The sequence below is a fragment of the Hyperolius riggenbachi genome, chromosome 9 (genome assembly GCF_040937935.1).
Source record: "Hyperolius riggenbachi isolate aHypRig1 chromosome 9, aHypRig1.pri, whole genome shotgun sequence".
Lineage (NCBI taxonomy): Eukaryota > Metazoa > Chordata > Amphibia > Anura > Hyperoliidae > Hyperolius > Hyperolius riggenbachi.
Window position 1 is genome coordinate 115,784,784 of NC_090654.1, and position 19,454 is coordinate 115,804,237.

At 46.0% G+C, this 19,454-nt stretch overlaps 1 protein-coding gene across 2 annotated transcripts in view; it reads right to left on the minus strand.

Moving 5' to 3' along the window:
* Nucleotides 1-12,343, minus strand: part of RAD51 (RAD51 recombinase) — a 28,230-nt gene extending 15,887 nt beyond the window's left edge. The window contains exons 1-2 of one of the 2 annotated variants that reach the window (XM_068253385.1): nucleotides 12,200-12,343; nucleotides 3,612-3,702 (exon numbers count right to left, since the gene is read on the minus strand). In XM_068253385.1, coding sequence (XP_068109486.1) covers nucleotides 3,612-3,686 — 75 coding nt within the window. In that variant the 5' untranslated portion in view covers nucleotides 3,687-3,702; nucleotides 12,200-12,343. Of the gene's footprint in view, nucleotides 1-3,611; nucleotides 3,703-12,184 lie in introns of both variants that reach the window. The other variant, XM_068253384.1, reaches the window with a different exon arrangement.
* Between the last annotated feature and the right edge of the window lie 7,111 nt (nucleotides 12,344-19,454).

Sequence of the window (19,454 nt, forward strand, 5' to 3'; positions counted from 1 at the left end):
GTCTCTTGTTAGACATAGTGCACGCAACGTGCATGCCTAATTGGGAGCGCAGCACGTGCATGCAGTGCCTGGGCAGGAACGCAGCATATGCGTGAAGTGCTCAGGTAAGCGTACAGGGTATAGGTCTGCAGCATATGGATATGTGTATACCTATGTGTTCAGAACATGTAGTGTTTGGTGCGTGGGCATGGTGTGTAGTATTTGGTGGTGTTTAAAGGGATACTGTAGGGGGGGGGGGGGGGGGGGAAAGAGGGGTCGGGGGAGAATGAGTTGAACTTACCCAGGGCTTCTAATGGTCCCCCGCAGGCATCCTGTGCCCGTGCAGCCACTCACCGATGCTCCGGCCCCGCCTCCGGTTCACTTCTGGAATTTCAGACTTTAAAGTCTGAAAACCACTGCGCCTGCGTTGCCATGTCCTCGCTTCCCCTGATGTCACCAGGAGCGCACGGCGCAGACAATAGACCATAGTGGGCCTGCGCAGTAGGCTCCTGGTGCCATCTGCGGGATTGAGGACACGGCAACGCAGGCGCAGTGGTTTTCAGACTTTAAAGTCTGAAATTCCGGAAGTGAACCAGAGGCGGGGCCGGAGCATTGGTGAGTGGCTGCGCGGGCACAGGACGTCTGTGGGGGACCATTAGAAGCCCCGGGTAAGTTCAACTCATTTTTCCCTGACCCCCCTACAGTGTCCCTTTAAGTGTGCTCAATATAGCGTGCACATTATATATGTAGACAGAACTTCACTGGTTTTTACATACCATGCTGTTCATTTTGATGCCATGTAATGGTGTCAGGATGAGGGGATAGCCCCCTCACAAGTGCCCAGGCCTAGATGCTGCCTTACTGACCTTTGTTTCTCAGTGATATTTTTAAGTTCGCTGATAAAGGAACTTATGGCAGCATGTGAAGAGCTCACTGAGAAGATCTACAGTGGGTTGCAAAAGTATTCGGCCCCCTTGAAGTTTTCAACATTTTGTCATATTACTGCCACAAACATGAATTAATTTTATTGGAATTCCAGGTGAAAGACCAATGCAAAGTGGTGTACAAGTGAGAAGTGGAACGAAAATCATACAGGATTCCAATTTTTTTTTACAAATCAATAACTGCAAAGTGGGATGTGCGTAATTATTCAGCCTCTTTGGTCTGAGTGCAGTCAGTTGCCCATAGACATTGCCTGATGAGTGCTAACGACTAAATAGAGTGCATCTGTGTGTAATCTAATGTCAGTACAAATACAGCTGCTCTGTGACGGCCTCAGAGGTTGTCTAAGGGCTGGTGCACACCGAGCGGCCTTTTCAGCGTTTCTGCAGCCGCTTGCGGCTGCGGATACGCTTGGTCAATGTATCTCAATGGGGTGGTTCACACCAGAGCGGGAGGCGTTTTGGTGAAACGCATACTCCCGGGGTGAGGCATTTTTTGGATTGCGGATGCGTTTCTGCCTCAAAGTATAGGAAAAACGCAAACCGCTCTGAAAAACGCCTGTTCAGAGCGGTTTTGCCGGCGTTTTTGTTACAGAAGCTGTTCAGTAACAGCTTTACTGTAACAATATATGAAATCTACTACACCAAAACCGCTACACAAAACTGCAAAACGCTAGCTGAAACGCTACAGAAAAATAAGAAAAAGCGTTTCAAAATCTGCTAGCATTTTGCGGATCTGCTAGCGGGTTTTGGTGTGCACCAGGCCTAAGAGAATATTGGGAACAACAACACCATGAAGTCCAAAGAACACACCAGACAGGTCAGGGATAAAGTTATCGAGAAATTTAAAGCAGGCTTAGGCTACAAAAAGATTTCCAAAGCCTTGAACATCCCACGGAGCACTATTCAAGCGATCATTCAGAAATAGAAGGAGTATGGCACAACTGTAAACCTACCAAGACAAAGCCGTCCACCTAAACTCACAGGCCGAACAAGGAGAGCGCTGATCAGAAATGCAGTCAAGAGACCCATGGTGACTCTGGACGAGCTGCAGAGATCTACAGATCAGGTGGGGGAATCTGTCCATAGGACAACTATTAGTCATGCACTGCACAAAGTTGGCCTTTATGGAAGAGTGGCAAGATGAAAGCCATTGTTAACAGAAAAGCATAAGAAGTCCCGTTTGCAGTTTTCCACAAGCCATGTGGGGGCCACAGCAAACATGTGGAAGAAGGTGCTCTGGTCAGATGAGACAAAATGGAACTTTTTGGCCAAAATGCAAAACGCTATGTGTAGCGGAAAACACTGCACATTACTCAGAACGCACCATCTCCACTGTCAAATATAGTGGTGGCAGCATCATGCGCTGGGGGTGTTTCTCTTCAGCAGGGACAGGGAAGCTGGTCAGAGTTGATCGATAGCATTGCTTATCGATGTTTATGCAGAGCTTCAGTTTGGTTTCAAGGTGTGTTTGTAGTCTCAAAAGGGGGGGCTCAGCGCACCTCTGATTGGTGGCCATTCGAAGGCGGCCTGGTGATGCGCTGATCCTTTTTTGCGCAATTTCAATTTTTTTTTACTTGGTAGCGCACCCAGGCTATGCATATCCATAATTTAGGATTAATTAGTGTTAGGGCCCCTCCCATGGAGGATTGACTTCTTCGCAGTGGGAGGGACAAGTATTTAATAGGTTGCAAGCTGTTACAGGAAACCAACATCCTCCAGTGGTAGACAGGTGCATTTTATTTGAATGCTGTGTGTGCATTTTATCCCACTAGTGGGGCTTGCACTCTCAAGCAGGTAGTCAAAGGATCTAATCTGTTTTTAAGTAGCGTACAAATGTAAGTAACTTTGGTCAGCTGCTCCCACGTAATAGCATTGCTTATCGATGTTTATGCAGAGCTTCTGTTTGGTTTCAAGGTGTGTTTGTAGTCTCAAAGGGGGGGCTCAGCGCACCTCTGATTGGTGGCCATTCGGAGGCAGCCCGGTGATGCGCTGATCCACTTTTGCGCAATTTCAAGAGTTGATGGGAAGATGGATGGAGCCAAATACAGGGCAATATTGGAAGAAAACCTCTTGGAGTCTGCAAGACTTGAGACTGGGGCGGAGGTTCACCTTCCAGCAGGACAATGACCCTAAACAAAGCCAGAGCAACAATGGAATGGTTTAAAACAAAACAAATTAATGTGTTAGAATGGCCCAGTCAAAGTCCAAATCTAAATCCAATCGAGAATCTGAGGCAAAATCTGAAAACTGCTGTTCGCAAACGCTGTCTATCTAATCTGACTGAGCTGGAGCTTTTTTGCAAAGAAGAATGGGCAAAGATTTCAATCTCTAGATTTGCATAGCTGGCAGAGACACACCCTAAAAGACTGGCAGCTGTAATTGCAGCAAAAGGAGGTTCTACAAAGGGTTGACTCAGGGGGCTGAATAATTACGCACACCCCACTTTGCAGTTATTGATTTGTAAAAAAATGTTTGGAATCATGTACGATTGTTCCACTTCTCACGTGTACACCACTTTGTATTGGTCTTTCACATGGAATTCCAATAAAATTGATTCATCTTTGGGGCAGTTATGTGACAAAATGTGGAAAACTTCAAGGGGGCCGAATACTTTTGCAAGCCACTGTATATAAAACTGCAAGTAGTGATGGTCTAAAAGACCATCATATAATTTGCTGCTCCATTTACCTCAAGTCTGGTAATTGGCTGTGGCCCAAGCGATTCTTCTTCAGCAGATGCTTCATATTGAGCTTGCATAGCCATTTGTCTTCAGTGAATTCTGAAGGAAAATTAGACAGGGTTACATTTACAATGACTAACAACAAATGTATGTACCATTAAGAAAAGTATAAAAATGCACCAGACTGGCAGGATATAAATGAACGAACAAAGATATAAACAAATAGTAAACCTAAAAGAAATGCCTGTATTTGCTCAAGCAAAATGAATTTAAGCTGCAACAATTCACAATCACAGACTAAAAACAAGCAGACATATAAGGTGTTGCTAGTTCTCCTTGCTGTACATAGGGGTGTAACATCCAAAAACAGAAAATTGCCAAAAAATAGTGCCCCAAAAATACACTTAAAGGGGAACTTCAGCCTAAACATACTGTCATCAAGTTACATTAGTTATGTTAATTAAGATAGGTAATATAATCTCTTACCCAGCCTGTTTTAAAAGAACAGGCAAATGTTTGTGATTCATGGGGGCTGCCATCTTTGTCATGGGGCAGCCATCTTTTTGGTTAAAAGGAGGTGACTGAGCAGGAGACACAGTTCCAACTGTCCTGTGTCCTGATAACCCCTCCCAGCTGCACACGCTAGGCTTCAAATGTCAAATTCAAAATGTAAAGAAAAAAAATTGCACCAAAACAGCAGAACGCGAACAACAACATCAGAAATCCCATCATGCTTTGCACATCATCAGCAGAAAAAAGCCCGGGCAGTTTTCTTCTGTGCAGCTAAAAATGAGGCTTGTATAAGAGAAACAAAGTTCTGATGCTGTGAAACTGTTAAACACCAGGCCTTTTCAGTGCTGCTGAGTCGATTTTTAGTCCGGAGGTTCACTTTAACCACCTTTCTTTCTAAAATAGGTTCCTGTATGTCCCCCATTTCTTTTCTTTTTACTTGGTCTGGCTGGGTGCAGTATTTTTTAATTTTTATCTATAGCATACAAATAAGAGAAAGCTTCCTATTATGGATAAGATAAAGACACTATGACCAGAAGGTAACTGATTCCGCCCCCTCTTTCACTTTTAACAGTTTACACAATGATGTCAGCCTGGAACAAAAATTAACACAGAGCTGGGTTGAGAAAAAAAGGGCAGAAGTGATGTCACTTTTGGCATTACAAAGAAAAAGTAATGCCCGGTTCACATGGGCATCAAATGTAGCAGTCATGGCATTCATCGCTCAAGCGTTGTCCATTCCTTTGATTGGATCGATGAATGCATTATCACTACCTTTTCCGTTTGCAGAAAAGGAATGGTCAAAATGCAATGCCATAACTGAACATCGGGAAGCACAGTCTACGTTTTCCGAATGGTAGCAGAAAAGCATTTGATAAAATCTAAGCAAAACGCCACCGTGCTGGTTCAGATACCAGTCTGAACCAGCCCTATAGATGGAAACCAGAAGAAATATTTTTTTTCAGAGAACATTTCTACTAAATCTGGCAGTGAACACTAAAAACAACAAGATATGTAAGGTAAATGATTGGATTTTTTAAATTTCGAGTTTCATCCCATTTTACGTGTGTAACAAACTTACATGTTTGTTTGAAATCCAAGGCATTTGCTGCCTCAAATCAGTCGAGGATGGTGGTAAGCCTTGTAGGTGCAAAACATGGATATTGCATGGGCCACTGGTACTACTGTGGCATAAATCCCTGGTGGCTTGCCCAGATGTGGTATGCAGCCAACCCAGAACCCATAGCAGCAGAGTAGAAGCATTTCAGGCTAAGAGGTGCTGTTCTCAGTAGGTTTCAGTCCTTCCGACCCAGCAGGACACAGCAAGTGTGTCTGGGCTCCAACTACTCTAATCCAGTGCCACTTGCCTATGGAGTCCCACAGTTTACTGCAGGACTGTGGAGTCGGAGTCGTGGAGTCGGAGCAATTTTGGGTGCCTGGAGTCGGAGTCGGGAAAAAATGCACTGACTCCGACTCCTAATGAATTTGCAACTGTAATTAAAATAGAAAATATGATAAAATGTTCTATTTCTCAGATAATAATCATTAAAATGATGTATATATACACAGTAATAGCTGTGCTCAGTACACAAAAATTAAATAAACCGATCAAAATTAGTTACTTGTGCTGCTTCAATAAAGCAGTCCCCGTATTTTTAAAGTCAGATATACATGTCTGATTGTGACTGTACAGTATATATGAGGTGTACACAGGAATCTCTTATATATACTAAATAACGTCTATGCTGTAAGAATAAAGCCTGATGTGTAGCCGTGTCACTAATAGAGATGGTCAATGAGATGGAAATAATTCTGCATTGATGCTGGTTTATGCAAATGTATGCACTCTCTTTGCTCATGAAATCAAATAATTTGATATGTTAAAATTTGGTTTGGTGACTATGAATTAAAGGGTACCTGAGGCGAATTAAAAGAAAAGCTTTATATATACCTGGGGCTTCCTCCAGCCCCCTTCAGGCCATGCAGTCCCTCGCTGTCGTCCTCCGCCACCTGGATCTTCTGCTATGAGTCCAGGTAATTCAGCCAGTCAGAGCAGTCTGGCTACATGCCGCTTCCACAGCCAGGAGCGTTCTGCACCTGCACAGTAGTGCTGCGCAGGTGTAGTATGCTCCCGGCGGCGGAGTGTGTGCATGCGCACTACACCAGACTGGCTCAAGTACCTGGATTCATAGCAGAAGATCTAGGTGGCGGAGGAGGACAGCGAGGGACTAATTAGCCTGAAGGGGGCTGGAGGAAGCCCCAGGTATGTATAAAACTTTAATTTCATCTGTCTCAGGTTTCCTTTGTTACACACAGTAGTACTATACTCTACATATGCACACCCCACGGAGCTGCAGGGAATCCACTGAGAATGTTGTGCACATTGAACACAGAGGTGTTGTCTATCACCCATAAACCTGGTTCAGATTGTGCATGAAGAATGTGTAATAAAGGAAGAATCTCCTCATTCCCCTGCAGAGTACCTGCACATCATTCTTACATGTACCCACAGTTACATTGCCTAGGGCCTGATAGATGTTCTTTGCTCTGGTCTGTACCTTTTACAAGTACTCTTACCAAGGACTAGTTTTAGTCTAAAGGGAATAAATATAGTAGTCTACATATTCTCACTTCAGTTGTCTTCTAAAATTTCTAAGCGTTGGCAGTCAAGAGACAAATTTCACGTTACATACTGTTAATCAACAAAATTGTAATATGCAAATTAGAGGAGTCGGAGGAATCCTAAACTGAGGAGTCGGAGGATTTTTGGACCGACTCCACATTACTGTGCTATCACCATTACTCTTTGCAGTCTACATGCTCCCAGTGGGCAAAATAGTCTAGACCTATGGCCTAGGATACCATTGTTACGCAGACAACACAACTGTATCTGTCCTTCAAGCCTGGCACACAAGACCCATCAGCATCCATCAATGCCTGTCTAGAAGAATTACAAAATTGGATGAACACCAGCTGGTTGAGGCTGAGCTCTGACAAAACAGAGGTGTTGGTGGTAGGTGGTTCACACATGATGGATAAAGTCCAAAACTCTCCCCACTTCAAACCAGCAGTTGAGGGAGATTCTGTACAGTATAAAGACTCTGTGCGAAACCTTGGGGTGATCCTGGATGGAAAGCTAACACTCAAACAGCAGGTATTGGCTGTTAAGTCCTCATTCTTTCATCTGAGCAACATAGCAAGAAATAAACACCTTATCCCAGCTGAAAACTTACCTATTCTAGGTCATGCATTTTATCGGATCCCCAGATAAGGTTCTGCGTCCCTTACAACTAGTACATAATGCAGCAGCCAGATTCCTAGCCCATACCCCCCACAGCTCGCATCTTCCCAATGCTGCAAACTTTTCACTGGTTACCATTAAAATGGAGAAACCATTTTAAAATCCGCCTGCTGACATTCAAGGCTCTACACCACATGGGACCCAAGTGCATAACGGATCTATGTCCCTCCACGCACCCTCCGCTCTGCCAACAAGATGAATTTGGTTATTCCCAGGGTTCACTTAAAAGCATTTGGTGCTCGTCCCTTTTCCTATGCAGCCCCTACTCTATGGAACTTGCTTCCAGGGCTGTGGAGTCGGTACAAAAATCTTCCGACTCCGACGTTTCTGAAACCACGACTCCAACTCCGACTCCGGGTACCCAAAATTGCTCTGACTCCGACTCCTCGACTCAGACTCCTTAGTCTAATACTTAAAGAGACTCCGTAACAAAAATTGCATCCTGTTTTTTATCATCCTACAAGTTCCAAAAGCTATTCTAATGTGTTCTGGCTAACTGCAGCACTTTATACTATCACTGTCTCTGTAATAAATCAATGTATCTTTCCCTTGTCAGACTTGTCGGCCTGTGTCTGGAAGGCTGCCAAGTTCTTCAGTGTTGTGGTTCTGCTATGAACTCCCCCTTCCAGGCCCCTCTCTGCACACTGCCTGTGTGATATTTAGATTAGTGCAGCTTCTCTCTGCTCTCTTATCTTTTACAAGCTGGATAAATCCTCCTCTGAGCTGGCTGGGATTTCACATACTGAGGAATTACAGACAAGGGCAAAGCTGTTTGCAGGAAGAAAAGAGCAGCCTGAAACTTCACTGCATGAGAGCAGAAAGGGGAAAGAAACACACAAATGATCTCTTGAGATTCAAAAGGAAGGGTGTATACAGCCTGCTTGTGTATGGATGTATTTTGTATGTGTGGACATACTGTACATCAACCTACTTCCTGTTTTGGTGGCCATTTTGTTTGTTTATAAACAAAACTTTTTAAAACTGTTTTTAACCACTTTTAATGCGGCGGGGAGCAGCGAAATTGTGACAGAGGGTAATAGGAGATGTCCCCTAACGCACTGGTATGTTTACTTTTGTGCGATTTTAACAATACAGATTCTCTTTAACAGGGCTGTGGATTTTGTACAAAAATCATGCGACTCCGACTCCCCAGTTTCTGAAACCACGACTCCGGGTGCCCAAAATTGCCCCGACTCTGACTCCTCGACTCAGACTCCAACTCCACAGCCCTGCTTGCTTCCACAGTCAGTGCAAGAGGCTCCTTGTCTGGACAGCTTTAAAGGGGTTCTGTGGATAGTTTTTAAAAACAAAAACTGAAAAACTTACCTGGGGCTTCTACTGGCCCCCTGCAGCTGTCCTGTCCCGCGCCGTCCTCTACGATTCCCCGCTGCCAGTCACGGTCCAATTATTTGTCTAACTAGACTGCAACTGCGCGGCCCTGGCCTCGCTCGTCTCAGGGAGCTTACTGCGCAGGCACAGTATGAGAAAACATTGTACTGTGCCTGCTCCGTAAGCTTTCTGAGACGCAAGCGGGAACTAGGACGTGCGCGGCCGTGCAGTTGCATTTCTCTTGTTAGACAAATAATTGGACCATGACTGGCGGCTGGGAACAGAGAATCGTAGAGGACGGTGTAGGACAGGAGAGCTGCAGGGGGCCAGTAGGAGCCTCAGGTAAGTGTCAGTTTTTGTTTTTACAAACTATCCACAGAACCCCTCTAAAGCTGTCCAGAGAAGGAGCCTCCAGCACCAACTCTTACCAGGGGCGTGATTTTTTGATGGAGCTCAGATAAATTACATAAAATTTAGGGATTGGAAGCGCCTTTGAAGATTAGTGTTCTTGGCCTGAACTCCATCAGGGTTTTTTTTAAGTGTTGGCAGGAGGACAGCGGAATAGACATCACTGCATCAGGGAAAATTAGCTGGGACACCTCTGCTGCAGATCAAGCACAATGCTATACACCAGATAAGCACTGAATTCTGTTTGCCTGACAAATCCATGTGTGCACAGCTGCAGCAGGAAAAGCAAGATGTAGCAAATATTGAGCAACAATAGTTCAGGGCTTCATTTATTTTTACAGATGTAGGAGGCTGCTATTCTAGTGTACAAAGCAAAAGCAGCAACAATATCTTTATTGCACGCTATAGCCAACACTATGTACACGTCTGAACAGTAATCATAAGCAAACTGTTCTTCTCGTGCTTACAACTCAGCCACTACAGCTGATTTTGGCAGATTTTGGTGCTCCATATCAATTGCTTAAAAGGAGCCCAATGTAAAACTTACACCGAGACACCTAGCTAGGACACTGATTTATACTGTGGGCATGGAGTGTTGTCTTTTTGGGTTTAAGACATTTATCGTGTTGGCATTGGATGTTTTTTTTTATATCTTTGGAGATGTACTATCTCAGTTTTAACACCTGCCTAGTTATTTTAAGCCTGATTTATACTGGGGCTGGTTCAAAATAGCAGCAAAACAATCCATTTTACAGAACAGACCACAACAGACATGTCAACACCAGCCAGGGATGCTCTTAAATCCGTATTCGGATTAAATCCGAATACCTTTCATTCGGATTTCATCCAGGTAATTAAAGCACCTGTGCGAGTGGGCGAGGGGGGTAATCTTACCAATCAGACTTCATCTTTGATCAGTTCCACAGCGCCTCTCAAGATGTGTTCCAAGTCACATGATTATAAACACTTCCTCCTCCTGGGTTGTAGTTGTAGTCATGTGATGCGCTTGGAACACATCTTGGGAGGCGCTGTGCGATGGATCAAAGAAGACGTCTGATGGGTAAGACTAACCCCCCCTCGCCCATTCGCACAGGTGCTTTAATTACCTGGATGAAATCTGAATAAAATCTATTTGGATTTCACCCGGTGATCATCACTGGTCAACACCATAGGATACGTTCAGACATGTCTGATCTGATCAGGAAGTTGGTGTTCCATTACCAGACATGTTGCGACATGTCTGGTAATGGAACACCAACTTTCTGTATGCATGATAATAACGGACACCTGATCAAAGTGGGAGTGTAATAACAGTCATGTTATTATAACATGTCCAATGCAATGTACTTGTCTGAACGGTTTGATCTGTTTCGTGTTCCATGGACGGAGACAGTGTATGGGCTGTCTCGTCCACGGCACTCACCACTGTACTGTGAACCCAGCCTAAAACTTGAATCAGTACAGTATGTATAGTTTGGGCACTTAATAACCTATCGGCAGGTGCTCCACGGAGCACGTACTGTAAGGGTGTTATAAAAAAAAAGTTTAACTTTCCTGGGACTTCTAACGTGTGACCCCCCCCCGCAGAAGTTCTGTACCCGTGCCGGGACAAAACGATTCTCCAGTCCTCCACAGTGGCTCACTTCTGGAATTTGCAACTTTACTGATGCAAGCCACTGCACCTGCACGGCCCTCGCCGCACACATTCTCTTTCCCGCTGATGTCACCTTGAGTGTACTGCGCAGTACACTCCAGGTGACGTCAGAGGGAGAGAGGACACGCTCTGCGAAGACCACGCGGGGGACCAGAGAATGTTTTTGTTCAGGCGCGGGCACAGGCGGAGCAGTGCTTTTCAGCACAGGAAGATTTGGGCGCAGCCGGTGCTGCCATAGACTGTAATAGGAATTATAGGTATAGCGGCACTCAGTGAGTAACGTCGGCGCCGTCAGAGGACCTCCGGAGCTGAAGTTGCTTTTAAAACACAATTTGGCCTCCAGCAATAGCTGGAAGCCAAAGTATAGCATTCCCCACCATCCATGGTGGCCTGGAGGGGGAATAGTAATTAACACGGCTGGGACTTGCGCAGCAGCAGGATAAGCCATATACCGGCTGTATCCTGCGCCCAAGTCTCCCAGCGCCGATTTCAAATGTATGCGGCACAGGACGTCTCCGGGGGAACATTAGGAGCCCCAGGTAAGTTACCCATTTTTTTTTTACTACCCTTACAGTACTCCTTTAAAATAATACCGTTACCTCAGTCTCCTGCTGATCCTGTGTCTCTAATACTTTTAACCACAGCCCCTCAACAAGAATGCAGATCAGGTGACTGAAGTCAGACTGGATTAGCTGCATGCTTGTTGCAGGTATGTGATTCAGCCACTACTGCAGCCAAAGAGATCAGCTGGACTGACAAGCAACTGGTATTGTTAAAAGGAAACATCCTTATCCCTCTCAGTTAATGTTCCCTAAGTAAACTAGCACCTAGCATGTCAGGAAGAGGTTAAAGGTAGGCATCAGACAGGAAACTAACATGAATGTGTGTGTGTGGTCTTATATTTTAATACTGTACTGACAGGAAAGTTGTAGTGACTTCTGGAATCCCTGCCTGCATTAATGCCTTGGGCAACTGCCCAGTTTCCTCTCATGATAGCCCTGCTCCTGATAATTAATGTATGTTAACTATTACTGTATTACTGAAAAACAAAAAGCTTTGCTGTAAACTTCTATGGAAGCTCCATTAATCAGACAGATCCAGCTGAAAATCTTGAGAAAACAACACCCTGTAAAAGCTGTAAGCTGTTTGGTTGTTATTCCCATTCTGCGCTGCACTAGTCACGACACTCCCGAGCGGTTACACAACATTTCATGGCTACAGCATTGTTCCAGGTCATCATAGATGGGTGAAATCCCTGAGCATCGCAGGAAGGGGGCAGCAGCAATGGACGCAGCCATGTCAGGAGATACCCCGCCTTACTACTATCCACGTTACAGCATTAGACTGATGGCCTTCTAATCCTCGTATTAGCGGCTCACCGTCCCGCTTCTCACCCGATGCTCCAGGTAACACGGTACGACTGGCACCGAGCACTCCGACAACAGCCAGCTCAGATCTCCCAACCCTGCTGTACGAATGTCCCGCCAACCTCCACTGCTCTGCTACGTCTATCACTCCGCCCTTCTCGCTCTGTTCCGGGCTACGGGCGCCTGTCAGGGGTCAGAAAACACCAATACACCAGTGACGTGAGCTCTGAGGAATCTGTAGATTCTCGAGCAATTCACCAGCTGCTTTAATGCTAGTTGGATACAGGCAGGCAGCGCTAGTCTTTCGTGTTTTTCAAAGTTTTCATAGAATTACAGGTTCATAACAGGCGGTGTTGGACAAGTAATATCGTCTGAACTATCCCTTGACTCGTGTATTTTTATTTGTTTAGGGTACGACATGATTTAACCACTTCACCACTGACGGGTTTTAACCCCCCCCCCCCTTACAGTATCCCTTTAACCACTTCACCACTGAGGGGGTTTACCCCCTGACCACCAGAGCAATTTTCACCTTTCAGCGCTCCTTCCATTCATTCGTCTATAACTTTATTATTACTTATCGCAATGATATGAACTATATCTTGTTTTTTTTCGCCACCAATTAGGCTTTCTTAAGGTGGGACATTATGCCAAGAATTATTTTATTCTAAATGTGTTTTAATGGGAAAATAGGAAAAAATGTGGGAAAAAATTATTATTTTTCAGTTTTCGGCCTTTATAGTTTTTAAATAATGCATGCTACTGTAATTAAAACCAATGAAATGTATTTGCCCATTTGTCCCGGTTATAAAACCGTTTAAATTATCTCCCTATCACAATGTTTGGCGCCAATATTTTATTTGGAAATAAGGGTGCATTTTTTTCAGTTTTGCATCCATCCCTAATAACAAGCCCGTAGTTTATAAAGTAACAGTGTTATACCCTCTTGACATAAATATTTAAAAAGTTCAGTCCCTAAGGTAACTATTTATGTTTTTTTTTTAATTGTATTTTATTTTTAATTACAAAAAAAAAAAATTGGGGAGTGTGGGAGGTAATGCGGCTTGGGACCCATGAAACGCGTTGCAAATTGTCTGTTTTGGAGTACTAATTAAATGTATGTGATCTATACCATACAAAGTGGTTGTGTTGATTGTTGGGTAGGTAAGCCCACCCTTACCACCCACATTTTATTTGGTTTTAGATTGCTACTACTTTTATTCTGCTGGCGCCTCTGTATTCTTTAACTTTATGTTCTAACTCTGTCTACTTGGATAGTGGACACTGAACACCATTGCCCTTGCCCACAAGGCTCCGGGCTGGAAAGTTGGCTTGCACATGCTTGGGAACACTATCATATAGGGAGCACTGTCTGACACTAGACTGGTCCATAGCCAAAGCCCAAAATGATGTTACAGAAATGACAAGTAGTGTTAGGTGTATGGTTCACAGTAGGGTTAGTTTTCGGGAATAGTTATGGAAAGCATACCTCTTAACTCTCAAAGCCAGGAAAAAGGACACTAAGACACGTCCCTGCCACACCTTTAGCCATGCCCCTATTGTACATGTGCTGTGCCTTCCTCCTATATATAGTTCCGTGGTCTCTAGTGGTCCTCCTTCCTCTATTCAATTCCCTGGTGTTTAGAGTTCCCTCAACATCTATACAGTTTCCTGGTGTCAAGTGCCCTCCCTTATACATTTCCCTAGCATCTAGTGGACGCCCTCCCCTCTATAGTTACCTGATGTCCAGTGTCTCCCTTCATTCTCCTATACATTTCCCTGGTGTTTAGTAGTGTCCCCACCCCTCCCCTATACAGCCCCTAGAGCAGGGGTGTCAAACTCAAATAGACGAAGGGCTGAAAGTTAAAACTTAAACCAGGTCGAGGGCCAATAAACATATTTATTCTCTCCCCCCCCCCCCCCCCATTTGGAATGATCGCACAACACCCCACAATTTGCACCGCACGTCATAGCTGCGGTGCAAAAAACAAAAACAAAAAAAACTCTGTTTAGGTTATCCAGGCATAGTTGCCCCGAGTAAAGGTTATCCAGGTATGTGCCACCAGTATAGGTAGCCAGGCATAGGAGCCCCAAAATAGGTAGCTAAGCATAGCAGGTGCCCCAGTATAGTTAGCCAGGCATAGGTGCCCCACTATAGGTAGCTAGGCATAAGTAGGTGCCTCAGTATAGGTAGCCAAGCTTATCAGGTGCCCCACTATAGGTAGCCAGGAACAGGTTGGTGCCTCAATATGGCAATAGGAAGGTGTCCCAGTATAGGTAGATAGGCAATAGGTGTCTTAGTATAGGTAGATAGGCAATAGGTAGGTGTCTTAGTATAGGTAGATAGGCAATAGGTAGGTGTCTCAGTATAGGTAGTTAGGCATAGGTAGGTGCCTCAGTATAGGTAGCCAGGCAATAGGTAGGTGTCTCAGTATAGGTAGATAGGCAATAGGTAGGTGTCTCAGTATAGGTAGATAGGCAATAGGTAGGTGTCTCAGTATAGGTAGATAGGCAATAGGTAGGTGTCCCAGTATAGGTAACTAGGCATAGGTAGTTGTCCCAGTATAGGTAGATAGGCAATAGGTAGGTGTCCCAGTATAGGTAGATAGGCAATAGGTACTGGTCCCAGTATAGGTAGCTAGGCATAGGTAGCTGCCTCAGTATAGGTAGCCAGGCAATAGGTAGGTGTCCCAGTATAGGTAGATAGGCAATAGGTAGGTGTCCCAGTATAGGTAGCTAGGCATAGGTAGGTGCCTCAGTATAGGTAGCCAGGCAATAGGTAGGTGCCTCTGTATAGGTAGCCAGGCATTAGGTAGGTGTCCCAGTATAGGTAGCTAGGCAATAGGTAGGTGTGCCAGTATAGGTAGTCAGGCAACAGGTAGATGTGCCAGTATAAGTAGCTAGGCAATAGGTAGGTGTGCCACTATACTAGGTAGCCAAGCAATAGGTAGGTGCCTCAGTATAGGTAGCTAGGCATAGGTAGGTGCCTCAGTATAGGTAGCCAAGCAATAGGTAGGTGCCCTAGTATAGGTAACTAGGCATAGGTAGGTGCCTCAGCATTGGTATTCAGGCAATAGGTAGGTGGGCCAATATAGGTAGCCAGGCAATAGGTAGGTGGCCCAGTATAGTTAGCCAGGCTATAGGTAGGTGCCTCAGTATAGGTAGCCAGGCAATAGGTAGGTGCCTCAGTATAGGTAGCCAGACAAAAGGGTAGGTGTCCCAGTATAGGTAGCTAGGCATAGGTAGGTGCCTCTGTATAGGTAGCCAGGCATTAGGTAGGTGTGCCAGTATAGGTAGCCAGGCAATAGGTAGGTGTGCCAGTATAAGTAGTTAGGTAATAGGTAGGTGTGCCACTATACTAGGTAGCCAAGCAATAGGTAGGTGCCTCAGTATAGGTAGCTAGGCATAGGTAGGTAGGTGCCTCAGTATAGGTAGCCAAGCAATAGGTAGGTGCCCTAGTATAGGTAGCTAGGCATAGGTAGGTGCCTCAGCATTGGTAGCCAGGCAATAGGTAGGTGTGCCAATATAGGTAGCCAGGCAATAGGTAGGTGTCCCAGTATAGATAGCCAGGCTATAGGTAGGTGCCTCAGTATAGGTAGCCAGGCAATAGGTAGGTGCCTCAGTATAGGTAGCCAAGCAATAGGTAGGTGCCCTAGTATAGGTAACTAGGCATAGGTAGGTGCCTCAGCATTGGTATTCAGGCAATAGGTAGGTGGGCCAATATAGGTAGCCAGGCAATAGGTAGGTGGCCCAGTATAGTTAGCCAGGCTATAGGTAGGTGCCTCAGTATAGGTATCCAGGCAATAGGTAGGTGCCTCAGTATAGGTAGCCAGACAAAAGGGTAGGTGTCCCAGTATAGGTAGCTAGGCATAGGTAGGTGCCTCTGTATAGGTAGCCAGGCATTAGGTAGGTGTGCCAGTATAGGTAGCCAGGCAATAGGTAGGTGTGCCAGTATAAGTAGTTAGGTAATAGGTAGGTGTGCCACTATACTAGGTAGCCAAGCAATAGGTAGGTGCCTCAGTATAGGTAGCTAGGCATAGGTAGGTAGGTGCCTCAGTATAGGTAGCCAAGCAATAGGTAGGTGCCCTAGTATAGGTAGCTAGGCATAGGTAGGTGCCTCAGCATTGGTAGCCAGGCAATAGGTAGGTGTGCCAATATAGGTAGCCAGGCAATAGGTAGGTGTCCCAGTATAGATAGCCAGGCTATAGGTAGGTGCCTCAGTATAGGTAGCCAGGCAATAGGTAGGTGCCTCAGTATAGGTGGCCAAGCAATTAGAGTTTCCGTGGTTCGCGTTCGCGTCCCGCAGGCGAACGTTTGCGGAAGTTCGGTTCGCCCCATAATGCACCATGGAGGGTCAACTTTGACCCTCTACATCACAGTCAGCAGGCCCAGTGTAGCCAATTAGGCTACACTAGCCCCTGGAGCCCCACCCCCCTTTTATAAGGCAGGCAGCGGCGGCCATTACGGTCACTCGTGTGCCTGCATTAGTGAGAGTAGGGCGAGATGCTGCAGACTGTCTCTCATAGGGAAAGATTAGTTAGGCTTAGCTTGTTCCTGGCTGCATACCTGTTCTGTGAACCCACCACTGCATACCTGTACTGTGAGCCCACCACTGCATACCTGTTCTGTGAACCCACCACTGCATACCTGTTCTGTGAACCCACCACTGCATACCTGTTCAGTGTACCTGCCACTGCATACCTGTTCTGTGAACCTACCACTGCATACCTGTTCTGTGAACCCACCACTGCATACCTGTACTGTGAACCCACCACTGCATACCTGTTCAGTGAACCCACCACTGCATACCTGTTCTGTGAACCCACCACTGCATACCTGTTCTGTGAACCCACCACTGCATACCTGTACTGTGAACCCACCAATGCATACCTGTACTGTGAACCCACCACTGCATACCTGTTCTGTGAACCCACCACTGCATACCTGTACTGTGAACCCACCAATGCATACCTGTACTGTGAACCCACCACTGCATACCTGTTCTGTGAACCCACCACTGCATACCTGTACTGTGAACCCACCACTGCATACCTGTTCAGTGAACCTGCCACTGCATACCTGTTCAGTGAACCCGCCACTGCATACCTGTTCTGTGAACCCACCACTGCATACCTGTACTGTGAACCCACCACTGCATACCTGTACTGTGAACCCACCACTGCATACCTGTTCAGTGAACCTGCCGCTGCATACCTGTTCAGTGAACCTGCCACTGCATACCTGTTCTGTGAACCCACCACTGCATACCTGTACTGTGAACCCACCACTGCATACCTGTTCTGTTCAGTGAACCCGCCACTGCATACCTGTTCTGTTCAGTGAACCCGCCACTGCATACCTGTTCTGTTCAGTGAACCCGCCACTGTATACCTGTTCTGTTCAGTGAACCCGCCACTGCATACCTGTTCTGTTCAGTGAACCCGCCACTGCATACCTGTTCTGTTCAGTGAACCCGCCACTGCATACCTGTTCTGTTCAGTGAACCCGCCACTGTATACCTGTTCTGTTCAGTGAACAGTTTGGTGTGTCAGTGTGAAGCAGTACCTTAATTACACTACCTGATTGATGTATACACATGCAAGATGTTTTAGAGCACTTTAGGCCTGTCATTTAGCATTCAATGTGATTTCTGCCCTTAAAACGCTGCTTTGCGTCAAATCCAAATTTTTCCCGGGGACTTTTGGCGTGTATCCCACTCCGCCATGCCCCCCTCTAGGTGTTAGACCCCTTGAAACATCTTTTCCATCACTTTTGTGGCCAGCATAATTTTTTTTTTTCAAAGTTCGCATCCCCATTGAAGTCTATTGCGGTTCGCAAACTTTAACGCAAACCGAACCTTCCGCGGATACTGCATACCTGTACTGTAAACCCACCAATGCATACCTGTACTGTGAACCCACCACTGCATACCTGTTCTGTGAACCCACCACTGCATACCTGTACTGTGAACCCACCACTGCATACCTGTTCAGTGAACCTGCCACTGCATACCTGTTCAGTGAACCCGCCACTGCATACCTGTTCTGTGAACCCACCACTGCATACCTGTACTGTGAACCCACCACTGCATACCTGTACTGTGAACCCACCACTGCATACCTGTTCAGTGAACCTGCCACTGCATACCTGTTCAGTGAACCTGCCACTGCATACCTGTTCTGTGAACCCACCACTGCATACCTGTACTGTGAACCCACCACTGCATACCTGTTCTGTTCAGTGAACCCGCCACTGCATACCTGTTCTGTTCAGTGAACCTGCCACTGCATACCTGTTCTGTTCAGTGAACCCGCCACTGTATACCTGTTCTGTTCAGTGAACCCGCCACTGCATACCTGTTCTGTTCAGTGAACCCGCCACTGTATACCGGTTCTGTTCAGTGAACCCGCCACTGTGTACCTGTTCTGTTCAGTGAACCCGCCACTGCATACCCGCCACTGCATACCTGTTCTGTTCAGTGAACCCACCACTGCATACCTGTTCTGTTCAGTGAACCCGCCACTGTATACCTGTTCTGTTCAGTGAACAGTTTGGTGTGTCAGTGTGAAGCAGTACCTTAATTACACTACCTGATTGATGTATACACATGCAAGATGTTTTAGAGCACTTTAGGCCTGTCATTTAGCATTCAATGTGATTTCTGCCCTTAAAACGCTGCTTTGCGTCAAATCCAAATTTTTCCCGGGGACTTTTGGCGTGTATCCCACTCCGCCATGCCCCCCTCTAGGTGTTAGACCCCTTGAAACATCTTTTCCATCACTTTTGTGGCCAGCATAATTTTTTTTTTTTTTCAAAGTTCGCATCCCCATTGAAGTCTATTGCGGTTCGCAAACTTTAACGCAAACCGAACCTTCCGCGGAAGTTCGCGAACCTAAAATCGGAGGTTCGGCCCAACTCTACAAGCAATATGTAGGTGCCTCAGTATAGGTAGCCAGGAAAATGGTAGGTACCTCACTGTAGGTAGCCAGGCAAAAAGTAGGTGCTCATGTATAGGTAGGTGTCCCAGTAATATCCTGCTGGCCGTTGCACTCACCGGTGCGGCGGGTGGTGGCAGTTCTGCATTCTGTACACCAGCGTGAGCCCCGCACTGGAAAATGACACAGGAGAGCTGTATGTCCCTGACTGATGGCGCGCGTATACAGGAACTACCTGTATACGTGCACCAGCAGCCAGGGACACACAGCTCTCCTGTGTTCAGTGCGGGGTTCACACTGGTGTGCAGAATGCAGAACTGCTGCCACCCGCCGCACCGTAGAGTGCA